General features: G+C 39.0%; 1 protein-coding gene across 1 annotated transcript in view; it reads right to left on the bottom strand.

Moving 5' to 3' along the window:
- Positions 1 to 2476: 2476 nt before the first annotated feature.
- Positions 2477 to 16036, bottom strand: part of LOC116065136 (myosin light chain kinase, smooth muscle-like) — a 766302-nt gene continuing 752742 nt past the window's right edge. Inside the window, exons 14-16 of the mRNA XM_036002391.1 lie at positions 10120 to 10380; positions 7899 to 7931; positions 2477 to 2581 (exon numbers count right to left, since the gene is read on the bottom strand). Of these exons, the coding sequence (XP_035858284.1) occupies positions 2514 to 2581; positions 7899 to 7931; positions 10120 to 10380 (362 nt within the window). The 3' untranslated portion in view covers positions 2477 to 2513. The remainder of the gene's footprint in view (positions 2582 to 7898; positions 7932 to 10119; positions 10381 to 16036) is intronic.

The following is a 16036-nucleotide window of genomic DNA, read 5'->3' as shown; positions in this document are numbered from 1 at the left end:
AGCTAGGGGTCGACTTCCGCAGACGTGGGAAGGCGTCCCAGCCCTTGGACATCAATGGAGAGGTGGTGGAGTGGGTGGATAGTTTTAGGTTTTTAGGCACAACAATATCATCCTCTTTAAAATGGGAGGATAACATAACCAATATCACCAAAAAAGCCACCAGAGGGTTTTTTTTCCTTCGCCAGTTGAGGAAATTTGGGGTAGCCTGTGGGGGAATGTTGCAGTTCTACCGAGCCGCCATCGAGAGGGTCCTCACTTATTCTGTTACTGTCTGGTATGGTAACTATACTGTCCAGCAGAGGTTGCAGCTGGACAGGATAGTCAATATGGCCTCAAAAATCATTGGCTGCAAACTCTCCCCTATTTGTGAGATCTACGAGGCCCGTATCCACCGGAAAGGCCTAAAGATCCTACAAGATGAGACTCACCCTGCCAACTCCCTTTTCACCATCCTCCTATCAGGGAGAAAGTTGAGAGCTATTAAGACAAAAACCTCCTGCTTTCTCAACAGCACATACTGCAGAGCCATTAAATCTCTAAACAGCTCTCCATCACTGAACCAGTACCTCATGAAAAAAGGTTCTCCTTACAAGCCTGGATAAATTGCACTTCTCTGTTCACTGTTTTTATAATACTTTTCTATATGTTTTTATGCCACCCATACTAGCTTTATTTATTCTATTAATGTAAAGGTTGTGGATTTGCGCTCTGCACCCCTATGCACCATGTCACTTTAACCTGACATCTGTCACATAGCCTCCTGGACTGCCATCCAGGTATGTGGTGAGCCTGTTTGGGATCCCGTCTGTGTATATATATGCTCTATGTTTGTGTCTTTGTTGATGTCCTGTCATGAGCACACTGAAGCAAATCCCTAGCAACTTGCACTGAGTTGTATGGCAATAAAGTGTTGAATCTCTATTTGGTCAGCAGATCAGAGTTGCAGGAAACAAAGTGGTTTGTCAGCAGACATGCAAAATGTCATCAAGATATATGATTTGACCTGGCTCTGTGGTGCACCGTGCCAGCACAGCTCGACTTCTCACTGCTGTTAGCGGCATGGATCAACACATCAAACCCCCCAGAAAAAACCCTCAGAGAGTTTTATATTAAATGGTCTGACTTTTGCATTAAATGCTTTGGCAACACGTGCCATTTCTGCGGCCTGAATGCCAAAATGTCTTTTTATCTGACTGTAAAGAAAAATAAAGTACATTCCTAAGCTACTCCTGACTCTGTATATTCATGATTTTTTAAATATGCAGGTTTTATTTTATTCTACAATGGCATTTTCACTATTTTACAGTTTAAGCAAGAAGACTAAACAAAGACCCCATTAATACCTGTTATTATCATGCAATCTGTTTCTGCTTATCTTACGTGGATAACGATGTTTAAGCCCTAGTCACCAGTTTGGGCTTTTTTTTTATATATTATTTTGTATTCAAGCTTTTAACACATTTCCAGAGTTTCCACTCCGATGTTGAGTTTAGTTTATTTATGGAAGGGGACAGCGTGAATTAATAAAACACATGATTTCCCATGGGTTAAAAAAGCCAGAATTAGCCAAAAGGCTATTTTTCATCTGTAGTCCCCTGCCTTCGATGTTAAAAAAGGCTTTTTAAAATACAAAAAAAAGAAAAAAAAAAACCAACACAAGCAAAACAAAACTTAGCATAAAGCGTCACAGAGACAGAAAACAAGACAAAGTACATGTTACGGTTTAGGGATATTTCTGTTTCCAGTTTGTTCATTTCTGTTGTCTTTATTGTTTATTTGTGCATGTTCCCTGTGTTTGTATATTCTGTATATTTCTGTTTAGTTATCTCCTGGTTTATAGTGTATTTTTTGGTTAATTCCTGTGTTCTGTGTTCTGTGTTGTCAAGTTACTGTGTTTAGTTGATTTCAGGTTTTTGTCAGTGGTTCCTGTTTTATTTTGATAGTCTGTTTTCTGTCCTGTCATGTCTAGTTTTACTTTTTGTGTTCCCGCCTTTGTTGATTGTCCTGCCCCGCCCTGATGTGTTTCACCTGTCGTGTCACCTGTCCCTCATTTGTTCATTACCTCATGTATTTAACCTCTGTGTTCCCTTTGTCTCTTGTCAGATCGTTTTGTATCCCCTTGTGTCAGTTTGTGTGTGTCCGCGTCAGTCAGTTTTCCGTCTCTCCTTTTTCTCCCCGGTATTGGTTTTTGCCTGCAGCTCACAGGACTCCCTTGATTTGTTTTTGTTTTTTGGAGGAAATAAATCTTTGAGTTTCAACACTGCTCCTGCCTGCCTGTCTCTCTCTGCGTTTGGGTCCTTTTTCCCCTGCTGATTGCAACAGTACAACACATAACTTAGTATAAAACAAGACACAGAAAAAAAAAATACAACAAGGCGATACAACATGGTTGAAACAACATGGATACAAAGTACCTGTTATGTTATTGTTTGAACATTATGGATATGTTGATTAAATGCATTATTTTAACTTATTGTAGTTACAGCAATTTCAGGACGATGCTAAACGAACACCTAAAAAAACAGAAATTCTGCGAGAACTCCAACAGCAACTCCAATCATCACTTTCCTCAAGTTTTGATCTGAAACACAGAACAAGAAGGTGATGTTACTCTCACAATGTAACTGCAATCATGTAGAGAATATTAGTCATAACTTACACAATGGGACAAAAATTCCGAGAACTAATAATATACAAGGTAGTTTACAGATTAAAACTCCACAGAGAGGAATCCCACCGGGCACAGTGACATCAACGTATGGCTGATGATATTTTGCTTGGCTACACAGTGGAAGTGTTCAACTCTGCCAAGGGCGCGGGAAGGGGGGTGCTAAGGGTACTGCATAATTACTAATTTGCTGTCTGACATTATTTATATTTTTGTATATCAAATAATGATACAAATAGCAAAAAAGGGTTATGGATAGGTTTGAATATAGCCTACTAAAAATGAACTGTTATAGCTGCTATAGAGGTCAAAGTGAAAGTGAGTCAAGTGACGTGACTCGCTGAGAAGTGAGCAGGCTGAGGCTAGTTGACTGGAACGTTAGTTGTAGAGAAGAAAATGTCGCAGAAAAGGATAAAAGAGTTTTTCTTCCGGCATAGTAATACGGCTAAAATTAGCAAGATTTCATCTGATGTTACAGTTGATGTTTCTCTGTTGGGGCAGCTGAAGAGCCAGAGACGTTAGCAAGCAACTCGGCTAACGTTAGCAGCACCATCATAGCATCTAACGTTAACTTTATTGGGGAAGCTGCTGAAGAGCCAGAGTCTGAAATAACGTTAGCAAGCAACTCGGCTAACGTTAGCAGCACCATCATAGCATCTAACGTTACAGAAGGATTCGAAAAGCCCTGTCAGCCAAACAACTTCAGTTATCCTGGAAGGAGGTTTGGGACAGAAACTTTTCAACGGTCTTTTCAGCCAGGCTGGTACTTAAAGTGGCAATGGCAACATTATGTTTCTGATAAGGACTACGTGCTGTGCTTTGTGTGCTGCAAAGCTAAAGAGAAGGGGTTCCGTCATGCCGAGGGAAAGAGTTGTTTTACCAGTGGAGGGTTCACAAACTGGCGCAAAGCTACAAGCAAATTTTCCCAACGTGATTGCTCTGACCTGCACCTGGAGTCGGTGAGAATGCTGGCATCTTTCAACCAAAAACCTATATCAGCAATGATATCTGAAAATGTAGGAAAATAACAAAGTCGCAAGGACTGTACTGGAGCTGCTGTTCAGATCTATTAGGCTCCTTGCTTGTGAGGAAGTTCCATTGCGGGGGCATAACCATCGGGATGGCGTTCTCTGGCAAATGATGTTGGACTGAACATACGACAAGCCCAAAGCACGTGAGTGGATACAGCGAAGAGACAACTGGATGTCAGACACAATCCAGAATGAAATTTTGGAGATTCTGGCACACGCCGTGCAGAGACTAATTGTATCAGAGGCCAGAGGAAGCTCTTTCTATGGACTTACGGCAGATGGGACCACTGACGTAAGTGTTTACAATACATGGGGAAAGATCTGTCTGTTGCTAATGTTTTTCTCGGATTCTATAATGTGCCGGATACCACTGAAGACACGCTCTTCTCTTGCATCCGAGACTTTTTCATACGGCTTAACTTGCCCATGGATCGTCTTCAAGGCTTTTGCCTTGACGGCGCCAGCAATATGTCTGGCTGTTTTGCAGGTGTCCAGGCAAAACTAAAAGAACAATGTCCTGGTGCACTGTACGTTCACTGTAGCAACCATGCGTTGGATTTAATATTGCAAGAGGAGGCAAGGGAGGTACAACTAGTCACTGACACGCTCACATTTGTTCAGAACCTTTCTGTGACAATAGGAGAATTAGCCAAGCACAAGGCAATCTTTCAGTCATGTTTTGGAGGTGATAACGCTGTACGCACAAAGGCTATCAAGCGTGTGTGTGTGTTCATCATATGGTGTGATTTTAGAGACAATTAAAGTGCTGCAGCAAGACAAATCATCGATGAGAGCTGATACACGTGCTAAGTTGTCTGGTCTTTACAAACAAGCAACGAAGGGTAAGACCTACTTTGGCCTTGTCAGCTGTGAGGCCCTTTTTAAGCCATGTGAAGAAATACTCCAGCACAAGAGGGCGAATGCAGGGGGTGCATTGGAGTGTGTCAGTGTACTTAAACAACGAATGTGTGCACTGAGAGAAGATGCATGTGTGAAAGACCTGGTAAGAAAAGTGGAAATGTGTGCAGCACAGTATAACTTAAGAATGCCCCTTCCACCCAGAACCAACAGAACTCCAGCTCGTCTGAGAGACACACAGGTAGTGGAGGACATCGCACCATGCACAGGGCATCAACAGTGGCAGCGGGAGTTCTTTGAGGCTGTGGATATTGTAACGTCAGAGCTAGACCGTCGATTTGACCAGCATGGAATGAAAATGGCTGCCAAGAGAGAGAAAATCATCACCGATGCTGCCAGTGGACTTTATTCAGGTCTGGATGACATTGCTCCCCATCTCCCTATCCAGATAGACAAGTCTCGCTTACACATGCAGCTCACACTGTTGGGTAACCTTACTAAAGACGAGGGACTCCGAACATCTACTGACATTGCACAGTTTTTGAGTGGACTGTATCCTCAAACAAGAGAATTGCTGAATGAAGTGCAGAAGTTCATGGAACTTTGTCTCTCGCTGCCTGTGTCTGTTGCCTCTTCAGAAAGGTCGTTCTCCACACTCAGGTGGCTAAAAACATGGTTGAGGAGTACGATGACTCAAAGAAGGCTCACACACCTGGCTTTGTTGCACGTCCATCAGGATATTTTAGATATGTTGGACATTCAACCTTTGCTAAAAACACAGGATGCAAGGCCACCTTTGGCATCAATTAAAAGTAAGCTGTCTGTCTCCCACCTCAGTGTTTCCATGAAGGTAGCAGGTGTAGACTATAGGGCTTGTGATTGGCATATTTATTGGCATATACTGTATATTGGCATCTTTGACAGTTAAAAAGTGAAAAACTCTAAACACTGATCTCTAATTCTAATGTTTAATGTATTGTATTTGCACTATGAATACTATGGAAATGAAGAGATAGATAGATAATGATTTTGATGCATACCTTTACTTTTGTAATTTATAAATGTCTTTGTTATTTGAACTATGAACACTTGAACTGAAAATACACTTTAGCCTGGCTATAGCTGTGGCAATCCTGTTGACAGATTTCTTTTGATGCCTGTAAATGGTTGACCCTTTATATAACATATGATTTTGATGCATACCTTTGTGCTGCCACTTAGTTGAAATGTCAAATTGTCTATAATTTTAGTGTTTAATGGATTTTACTGGTGCCTATACCAAATGCTGTAATGATAAATAGCTACCGCTTGTTAATGTTTTACTCAGTTGGCTCTCATCACTTGGCTTTCTCAGATCAGCTGACATGTGTTGTTATAGATACGGTTACCCTGGCTATGTAACATTCAGGAGCTTCTTTCTAAAGGTATTAACTCTTAAAAGTACTGAAGCATTTCAAACCACCATTTTTTTTTTTTTTTTAATCATCATTTCCCTACATTTCTTTCTTACTTATAGCTTAGCCTCTTTATGATTTATAGTGAGTCATCTACTGTTATTTACATGTAATATAATATGTAATGTAATAGAAATGCAGCATCCATGAGCAGGTAGGCCTAATGGGCTATTATTTTATTTACAACACAATATTGAGACAGACTATTTAACCTTAACAAACCAATGAAGAATTTGATTAATGTAAGTAAATAAAGACAGAAGATGAAGTGACCGTGAGGCTGGTGAGCTGTCAAAATGATGAAGATCAAGACAGTTGTATTTGTAATGATCTTAGTAGACATGAATGATCAGCATAAGCTGATGAGCATGAATGATGAGCCGTTTGTTGTGTCATTTGTTGTGTTAGAGTTCCATCTTCTGGGCACAATTGGTAATTACCCTGAAATATGGGAATATGTTCAGCTTACTTCCTGTTCACGTGTGGAAAAGAACTACGGTTTACACGCACTGTCTCCTGAAACTTTGGTTTTTCTGCAAAAAGAATAAGTTGCTTTAAAGATAATTCCATTCCCTGAGAGGGCAATGCCTGTAAGTACGATTGTTTTCATTTCCTGGGGGGAGAAATCGTCAGACATCCATTATTTTGTTATTCAACACCTCTTGTCAAAAATAGGTTCCCACGTGCCTGGGGCCTCATGTATAAAAGATTGCACAGCTTTCATTCCAGAATATGGCGTATGGCCCAAACTTGAAAAGTACCTACCCGCAGAAATATTCATGTATAAAACCGGGCGTACGCCAGGTCCTGCGCACCTTTCCTTTTATACATCACAATCAATGTGAAATTGAGCGCACATGAACGAGTGACCGACCCCGCCTTGCCTCCTCCCATAAATTAATATGGAAATTACTATAAATGCTCCCCCGACGTCAATCTTTGTACAATCACAACGGGTTATACCTCTGCAGACAGAAAAAAACTTCACCGACTGTGAGGTTGAGGTGCTGATCGCAGAGGTGGAGGCGAGAACAAAAATGTTCTGTTTGGAGGTTTGTCATCTTGACTAAGCAATCAAAGTAAATGCCCAGAGTGGCAAATGGTGACCAGGCAGTGAATGCACCGAATCATGGCAGAAATTTAAATAGAAAATTACGCACAATAAGCAGTTTGAACTCACTGATGTAATGCCATTTATTTTCTAAGTGTTAGTAGGCTCAGTGAAACTGAGTCCAGCGCGAGGGAGACCCGACTCAGAGGAGGAGAGGTTAGTGAGGCCACGACAGGTGACAGTGAGCATGGATCCGCTGCACCACGCATGGATGAAATAATGAAATAGTAAATAGGACTACAGTAACAGAAATATGTGGAGAATTAAGACAGTCAAGACGGCCCAGTATTTGGTGGACCGGGTACACCTTGTTCACTTAATAGCCTACAAATCATCCACGGGATCAATTACACATCACATGAGTTTGCCCCCCCAACACAGCGTTTGTTCCTGGACAACTTCATCGACAACGTCACAGACCTATGCCAGTAAGTGAAGTGGAAACTTTATTTTGTAACGTTGACGTGAGTTTCGTCACTTTTCAGTTAGAATTCGCCACGTTACAGAGCCAGACAAGACTTTGCGTGACGGCCCGCACATTCTCACGTCAAGTTAATTTTTATAAATCACACCGTGTGCCGGAAAACCAGCGTACGCAAACTTTTCGTGCGTACGCAACGTTTATACATGAGGCCCCTGGACCCAGCTTCTGAATCCTGCGCAGGTTTGTCGATTAAGTCAGTTGAATATGTTCATAAAAAACTACAAGTATGATTTACATGAATAGCAGATGTTAGCGTCTTTCTATGAGTGGCATGACTGTAGAGATAACATACCTGAAGGATGTGTCTGCGGTCCAGAGCTGTACGCTGATGAAAGATAAAAACACGAATTACATTTTTTTTTGACAACATACATGATGTACATATTTTTGCATAGCTTATATTTATTTCATGTAACTGTAAAAACGTAAACTGATTACAAAAATAAAGGTACATGTTACAATCCAATCAAAATATGGGGATGAAGATGTTACTTCTGTAATTGAATGAATTGGTTAGTTATTTTTGTTAGACATATTTCATATAGCACCTACACGCTTTAGTGAGGTGCACAGTGTCACATTAAATACAGACCACAAGTCAAATGTTAGTGAATGTGTGAAGTGGTGATTATTAGTGAACATTAGTGAACTCCTGGTTTCAGACTCAGACAGAAGAAGATGATTCCTGACCAGAGTTAGAAACCAGAATGAGGAAAGTTTAATTGTTGTTTTCATCTTCATTTTCACTTTGAGTCTAAAACCTAATGCTGTGTTTTCACTTAGTTCTTCTTTTAATGAACCAACACTCTGCTGCAGTGAATGAAGTGTAAAGAACATGTTTATCATCTGGGACCCTCACTGCAGAGCAACAAGTCCTAATAACAAGTTTACTTTGTCCAGTAAAAACTTTATTTACCTCCATGGTATCAAATTATTACCAGAAACCATCACTGGAGATATTCAGAGTTACAGTTTGGTCCCTGGTTTTAGTTTGAATTTAGTTTCTAGTTAGAAATAAAGTATTAAAGATGTAGATATGGTTTTAATTATTGATGATTTTGATTGTCATTACTCTGTTTGTGATTCATGTGTGACAATAATTAACAAATCACTCTTTTTTAATCTGATTACAGCTCATACAGATCAGCAGTTGAGTGAGAGGGAAATATGCTGACTAACAGACATAACTTGGCCATTAAGTGTAACATTATATAATTTAACTGTATTTAACAGGTCTTATGTTGTGTTTTCTGAAGAGAACAATCAGCTACTCCATAGTTACATGTAGTAGTTAGTTTTTGTTAATATTTCTAACAATGATCTCAGCTGTGTGTAAGAATCAGAAACCTTTTCATTCCCAAAGTATTTTGGGAATTAGAGCAGAAAACACTACAGACTTTGTTTTCTGCATGTTTTCATCTCAACTGGAAAGAAGAAACTAACTGTAGAGAAAAGAGTCTCAGAATCAGAGCTGACCTTCAGTCTCTACAGTGATGAAGAGAAGTAAACAAGATCTGGTTATTATTTTCTCTGTGGTGTAATATGGAATAACTTGTGTTTTGATAGTATAAGTGTTACTCTGACGCTGTACAACACTTCTCAATGTTCATCATTTCTGTCCCTGAAATCCTTCTCTGAAACATGTTTACTAACAGTAAATGTAACACTGTTAATGTGACGGTGTATCATGTACAGCACATTTAGTATCAGTGTATAATCATAGTATTAGAAAGTCACAAAGAGAACAACTGATGATGTACAGGCTCCTAAAAGGTGAATTCAGACTGACGACAAAGTCAAGTTTTGTCTCTATTTAATCTGTGAATTTGACTGTTGAATGTTTCTAAAGTTTGTGTTTTATTCAGCACAGAATACTGAAAACACAGAAATAAGCTAGAGCTAACTAGGAATGTACAAACCAACTAGATTAATTCAAATTTAAATTAATCGCTAACTATTTTGATAGTCGATTAGTCGGTTTGAGTAATTTTTTAAGACAAAAGTAAAAATGATTTGATTCCAGCTTGTTAAATGTGAATATTTTGTAGTTTCTTCTCTCCTCTGTGACAGTAAACTGAATATCTCTGAGTTGTGGACAAAAAGAGACATTTGAGGACGTCGTCTTGGGCATTTTGGGTAAACACTGATCTACACTTTTCACCATTTGACATTTTAAAGACCAAACAACTAATCCATTAATCGAGAAAATAATCAACAGATTAATCGACTATGAAAATAATCGTTAGTTGCAGCCCTAAAACCGACTGTGTGTGTTAATATGTAAGAGTTCATACTGAACTACAAACTCATTCTTGCTCTTATATCTGGAGATTAATGAAGTGGAGTTTCAGTAGGAAGTTTTCACTCAGTTTGAAACATTTCCAACTTCAGCAGATTTCTTCATCTCCATTTCCTTTATGTTCAGTCTGAACACACATTCATTTAAAGAAAAAAAAGAATAACATATAGGTACAATTATATGAATATGAAAATACAACTAGTACAAATCTCACCCTTGACATAAATCCATGTAGAAATCTGATGTTTGATTGTCTTCTGTGTTGCTACACAGCGATAGAAGTGAGCCCTGGTCACAGCAGCGGTGAGAGTGATGTAGAAACGGCCTTCTCTTTCTGAGACCTGGAGCTCCTCAGCAGTAAGGATGGTTCCAGCAATGTCCTGCCACTCTACTTTAGGTTTTGGAGTGCCATGAACTTTACACTGCAGCAGCACTCCATCCTCAGTTTTACGTATTGTGACAGATGGTTTTGGAGCTGCACCGGTGAACATAATAGAAACAATAGATTAAAATGGACAGTTATAGTATTAAACATGTAATATCAGGAGCCTCAATGACACATTCCAGGCAGCAACATCTGAGAGGGCATGATATTTAAAACACCTTTAACTTCTTCCAATATGAGCTAGATTCTGACTTCTATCATGGCAAAGCACAGATACAGTGAAAAACTAGGGGTGTAACAAAAAATTGATACACTTGAGTATCGTGATATTTTATTTTGCAATACTGTATCGATTTTCAAAAAGGCAATATCGATTTTTTTTTTTATGCTCAAAAATATTCATGTAAGACAGTGGTTCCCGTTTGTGTTGTGTTTAAACCCCCTACCGCTAGATGGCTATGCTGAGATGCACCACTAGTGTCCTCGCCTAGCAGTGCCTAACAGTGCCTGACTTTTTGCTAGAAGCTAACAACATAGCTATGGCTGAACTTTGGCCTACTTTAGCATATAAACATTAGCTCACTAAGAACCTGGGAACCACAATCCCAAACTGGCAGTTTGATTTTCTGTGTACTGAATTGTTTACCTAAAGTAAACTTCTTTGACTTTTATGAACATCATGTCTTTTTTTAAATGTTCGTTTTTCTAAAATTATACTTTAAAAAAATCCCAATATATCGCCTTACGCACAGTATTGAAATATATTGCAATGTATTGAATCGTGACCCATGTATCGTGATACGTATCGTATCGCCAGATTCTTACCAATACACAGCCCTACGAAAAACCCTTCTTTACTTCTGTGAGATTTGTTTCGCTTCAAAAATATAAAGAAAAAAACATTATGTATCAAATATGAAACATAGCATCTTTAAAGTTATGCTAACCCAATGTGTCAATAGGTCTGAATTGTGTTAGTCTTAGATTTTTGATATCATAATATCGTTATATGACATAAGTGTTGTCTTTTCCTGGTTTTAAAGGCTGCATTACAGTAAAGTGATGTACTTTTCTGAACTTACCAGACTGTTCTAGCTGTTCTATTATTTGCCTTTTCCCCACTTAGACATTATGTCAACATTACTGATGATTTTTTATCTAAAATCTAAGTGTGCTGATGTTTTGTTAAAGCACCAATTGTCAACCCTAGAATATGCCACAATATTGATATCGAGGTATTTGGTCAAGAATATCGTGATATCTGATTTTCTCCCTATCACCCAGCCCTAAGATTAATAACACATTATGATTCAACAGCACCCCAAACTACAGTTTTCTAAAATAACCATAAAGAATCAACACCTCTCTGAAACGGTTTCTATAACAACCAATTATTATAACCTTCATAGGATTTATTCATACATTGAAATTAAGTGGATGTAGTTTGCACTGTGTTTTTTCATTGGGATGGATGAAGAAAACGTGACCAATGCACAATTAATCCTATTTTTAGCCACTGACTGAAAAAATAAGTCGTTTTTTATTTTAATTTTAATTATTTACAGAAATGTGAAATATGTTGGCGTATAAATGTCACAGTATGGTCCACAGATTTAACGTGTTTTTTAATCATATCAGGCCTGTGATCACATACATGTGAGAAGTAGAGATTAACGTTATTAAAATCAGGACTCACCTGTGATGTTTTCCCCTCTTCTGTATTTTAAGATAGGACCTAAAAGGTAAAACAAAAACATTATTTACTGCTTGTGAAGTATTATCAACTTGAAAAACAGTTATAAAGAAATTGTATTATCTTGTAGACATATTTAAATGTTTATAAACATGAGCAGACATAATAAAAGTACTCACTGACAACAAGCTCAATGTTGAATGTTTGAGGTGGCTGAAGACGAGGAAAATCACAGGTGTAGCCTCCATTATCAGATATCTTTGTATTTCTGATGATTATGGAGGCGTTGCCGTGTTTCAGTTCATCTTGAAAATGAGAGACTCGACCTTTGAACTCTTCACTCTGACCACGTAGACCGTTGTTGTAATGACTGCCTCCATCATACAGGAACACCTCCTTCAGACCTTCATCTTTCTGAGCAACTTTCTTCCAGTCAAAGAGTTTTGAAGTAATGTTCTCCTTGGTGCTGAGAGAGCAGGGCAACATTACATCAGTCCCTTCTTTCACTTTGATGACTGCTGGCCCTGAAAGATAAAATGATGTATTTATCAGTAGGTTTACATGCAGAGTAATCAGCATTTGGAGGCGCACGGTTTGTAGTTGTAAAGTTGTGTTAAGTGTGAGCAGTCAGAGAGAATAAATACTGTTAAACTGTAACCCACGGTGACAGCCAATCTTGCTACATAACCTTTATATTAATTCTTTTCTAATTATTACGTATCACACTGGTCTTAAGCATGCAATGAAAAATGAATAACATCGAACTCTCTCTTTTTCCCAAATAATGTTGAACATCATCTCGGTATAGGCCTTTCTCTCTCTCTGCAGATTGTGGCCTTTCAATAATGTGATTGTATGAACTTCAGAGTTGAGCTGAGTTAGAAATGTTACAGACGTGCTTTTCTCTTCTAGTAAGATTCCTACCATGACTTTCACTTCCTGGACAGAAACTAAGAACATTATTATTTTTATAAGGTGACAATATGTCAATGTTGTCTTCTGCCCCTGAATGGTCAGACTAATAAATAAATGTAGGTTAACACCACTGCTCTGCAAAGAAGGAGAAAAGAAGAAAAACAGAGAGAGAGAGAGAGAGAGAGAGAGAGAGAGATAGAGAGAGAGAGAGAAGTAAAACATGTAACTTGAAATATTTAAATGTGGGGCTCTTAGCCTATAACCTGACTCCGCCAGATGGATTGCTTCGCATTTGCTCGGCATATCCATCTGGGAACTTTCCGTTGGAGAACTTTTGGGAAGGGGCGAAAATACTGGTTAGCTGATTGGATAAACCATCTGTCTATCACCACGTAGGTTGGTGATAGACGGGCCAAATCAACCAATCAGATCAACGATATATCAAACTCTTACCGAAACCAGTCGGAAGAAGAGCAAAAACATGTTTTCCTCTGAGAAAAGCCTCCAGTGCCGTTGTTTGCTCTTCTTTCAATGAAGGAATACTTTCTAATTCGGATAAAACTTGCACGATAGCTACACTCATCTCATCCGTGGAAGCTGCCATGCTGTTTAGACTGAACAGTCGCTTCTCCTTGCGTCACACCTAAACCCGCCTCAAAACCAACGCTGATTGGTCGGTCATTTGGCGAACGGCTCCAAATTTTTTCTTTCTCAAGATGCCAGACTGATCTGCGAGTGGAAAACTGGAGCTCGCGAGATCAGGACGGTCTCACAAGGCTACTTAGCCTAATAAATTCATTTTAAAATGCCCATAACTCAGACCAGAAAGTGGAGAGCTGGCAGGAAGTAACATGGGGAGATTTTGCAGTATCCCATAATAAACACACAACTGTTTCCAGTTTCTAAAATGTGAGGATTTTTCTGCATTGAGTACTTGTACTACTTTAAAGCCTATATTTTCGAGTGTTGTAATAGTACTTTTACTTAGGTAAAGGATCTGAATACTTCTTCCATCACTGCTTATCATATTTTGGTTTCTACTTTAGCTTATCAAAAAAAGAAGCTTCAGGCAGTTGGCAGCATACATCCATGGTTGGCAGTGGATGGACAGTTTCTGGGAAATGCACAAAGCCCCACCTTCTCACGACAAAATGGGGACCGCACACACACACACACACACACACACACACACACACACACACACACACACACACACACACAGAGCAGAAACGACGGTACAGCTGAAGTTACTAAACTATCAATAGTTTTTATCTGTGCTAAATATTAGGAAACATTTTTATGTGACAGCAGCTGAGTAGCATGATTAAAATTCTGTTTCCAGACCTCTGCATGTTTACAGGTGCTTCAGACGTTTAAATAAAATAAAATGTTTTTTGCAAATACATAACTCAGTGTAATGATCAGTTTTCTTACCGTTTGTTTGAGCAGATGTGATTCCAGAGTGAGTCAGGAGGCAGAGACACAGAAGAGGAAGAAGCTCCATCGCTGTCGATGTCTCCTAAAGATCAAAATCACTTCAGTTAGTTTGTCTTGTGGGGGATAGTTCAGAACTTGTGCCCTTTTCTATCTATAAAGACAGCATGTGAGGGGAGGAGCTGAAGGAGGAGCCCAATTTGTTCATGTATTGGTTGGGGAGTTAAAAAGTATTAAATTATCTTAATAAATAGAAGGGAGCAATGAAAAGAACAATAGATGAGTTATGTAGAGTGTAAATGGGGTCAAAGAAATGATGTTAGTGTGAAAATGTAATTGTGGGTTATGAATTGGGATTATGGTGGTTTGTTTTGCAGGATTATGGAGAGGGGGGTTCCAGTGGCCCATTGTGCTTCCTGAATTAGCTGCGTCATTACTGGGTTGTGATTGGCTCTCTGAATGTAGTTTTTTGTGAGGGTGATGTTTCTCTCTTGGATAGGTTTGAGACCAGACAATCTGTGGATGTAATGGGTGCTGATGTACTGTGGGAGTCTGTATGCCATTTGTATTGCCTTAGTTTGAATGATTTGTAATCTGTTGAATTGGTGCTGTGAGGCTGTGGTCCAGGCTGGTGCTGCATATTCAAAAATGGATTGAATGTATGCTTGGTAGACCTGGAGAATGATTTCTGGTGATGCTCCGTGTTTGTGTCCGCTGAGTGCTTTGAGGTGGTTAAGTCTTTGGTTTCCTTGTTTTTCCAAGTTATTGATGTGGGTGGTCCATGACATGTTTCTTTGAAATGTAACTCCTAAAAACTTTGCTTCTTTGACCAGGGTGAGGGGAGTGTTATGGAGGGTGAGATGGATCATTGGTTTGAGTTGGTTATTTTTGATGAAGATGATGAGTTGGGTTTTGGTGGGGTTAGCTTGGTTCTCCACTTGTTGTTTATGCCCATTTTATTGCAGCACTCTCTTCCTGTTTAGATAGATGTATAGATTTAGGCTCTAGATGAGGCTGTCTGTTAGTCACTCTGGCCAATGAGTTTCTCAAAGAAAATAAATCCTTAAAGCTGCACTGATCAATATTTTGTGTTATTAACTATGGAAATAAATGACTAGGTATAATGAAAAAGGGGTCGCTCATAGTGACAAACAAAAGTTGTTCAGTTCTAAGAAGCGTTTTTAGCAACTTCCAGGTAATTTCTTATGTCTTAGTCTACAACTTGACTGTTTTGGTTCACTCTCTTCAGCACAATTTCCATCAGCAGCAGGCAGCTGTGTCTAACTGAGTGTCAGTCACTGCTCATGCACACTCATTCATTCTCCCTTGTGGGGGGAGGGGCTTAGAGAACGTTTTGGGCTTCAGCAGAAAGGGGGGAGGGACTGAGAAGTTGTTGATGTTCAAATTTGTTGGCTAAGTCCTGGATCTTCCCAATCCTACCTACAGCACCTTTAAACCAAAACTACATGTATTAAAATCATAGGATTTATTGATTATTCCCAAAACAAAAAAGTAAACTGATAATTGATATTTACCAAATAATTCAAGTTTTTAGCTGATTTGACAATAACCAGTGTATATTCTTATATATAGCTTATATATCTAGCATTTCTTCTTAATAAAACTTTGAATTGCAGCTGTGTTTGAAAGGCTCTGTGACACTAAATAAACCTGTTTAGTCTTAAAGTCTAAAGCTACATGAGA

The sequence above is a fragment of the Sander lucioperca genome, chromosome 6 (assembly GCF_008315115.2).
Source record: "Sander lucioperca isolate FBNREF2018 chromosome 6, SLUC_FBN_1.2, whole genome shotgun sequence".
Classification (NCBI taxonomy): Eukaryota; Metazoa; Chordata; class Actinopteri; order Perciformes; family Percidae; genus Sander; species Sander lucioperca.
This window is presented reverse-complemented; position numbering and strand designations above follow the sequence as displayed.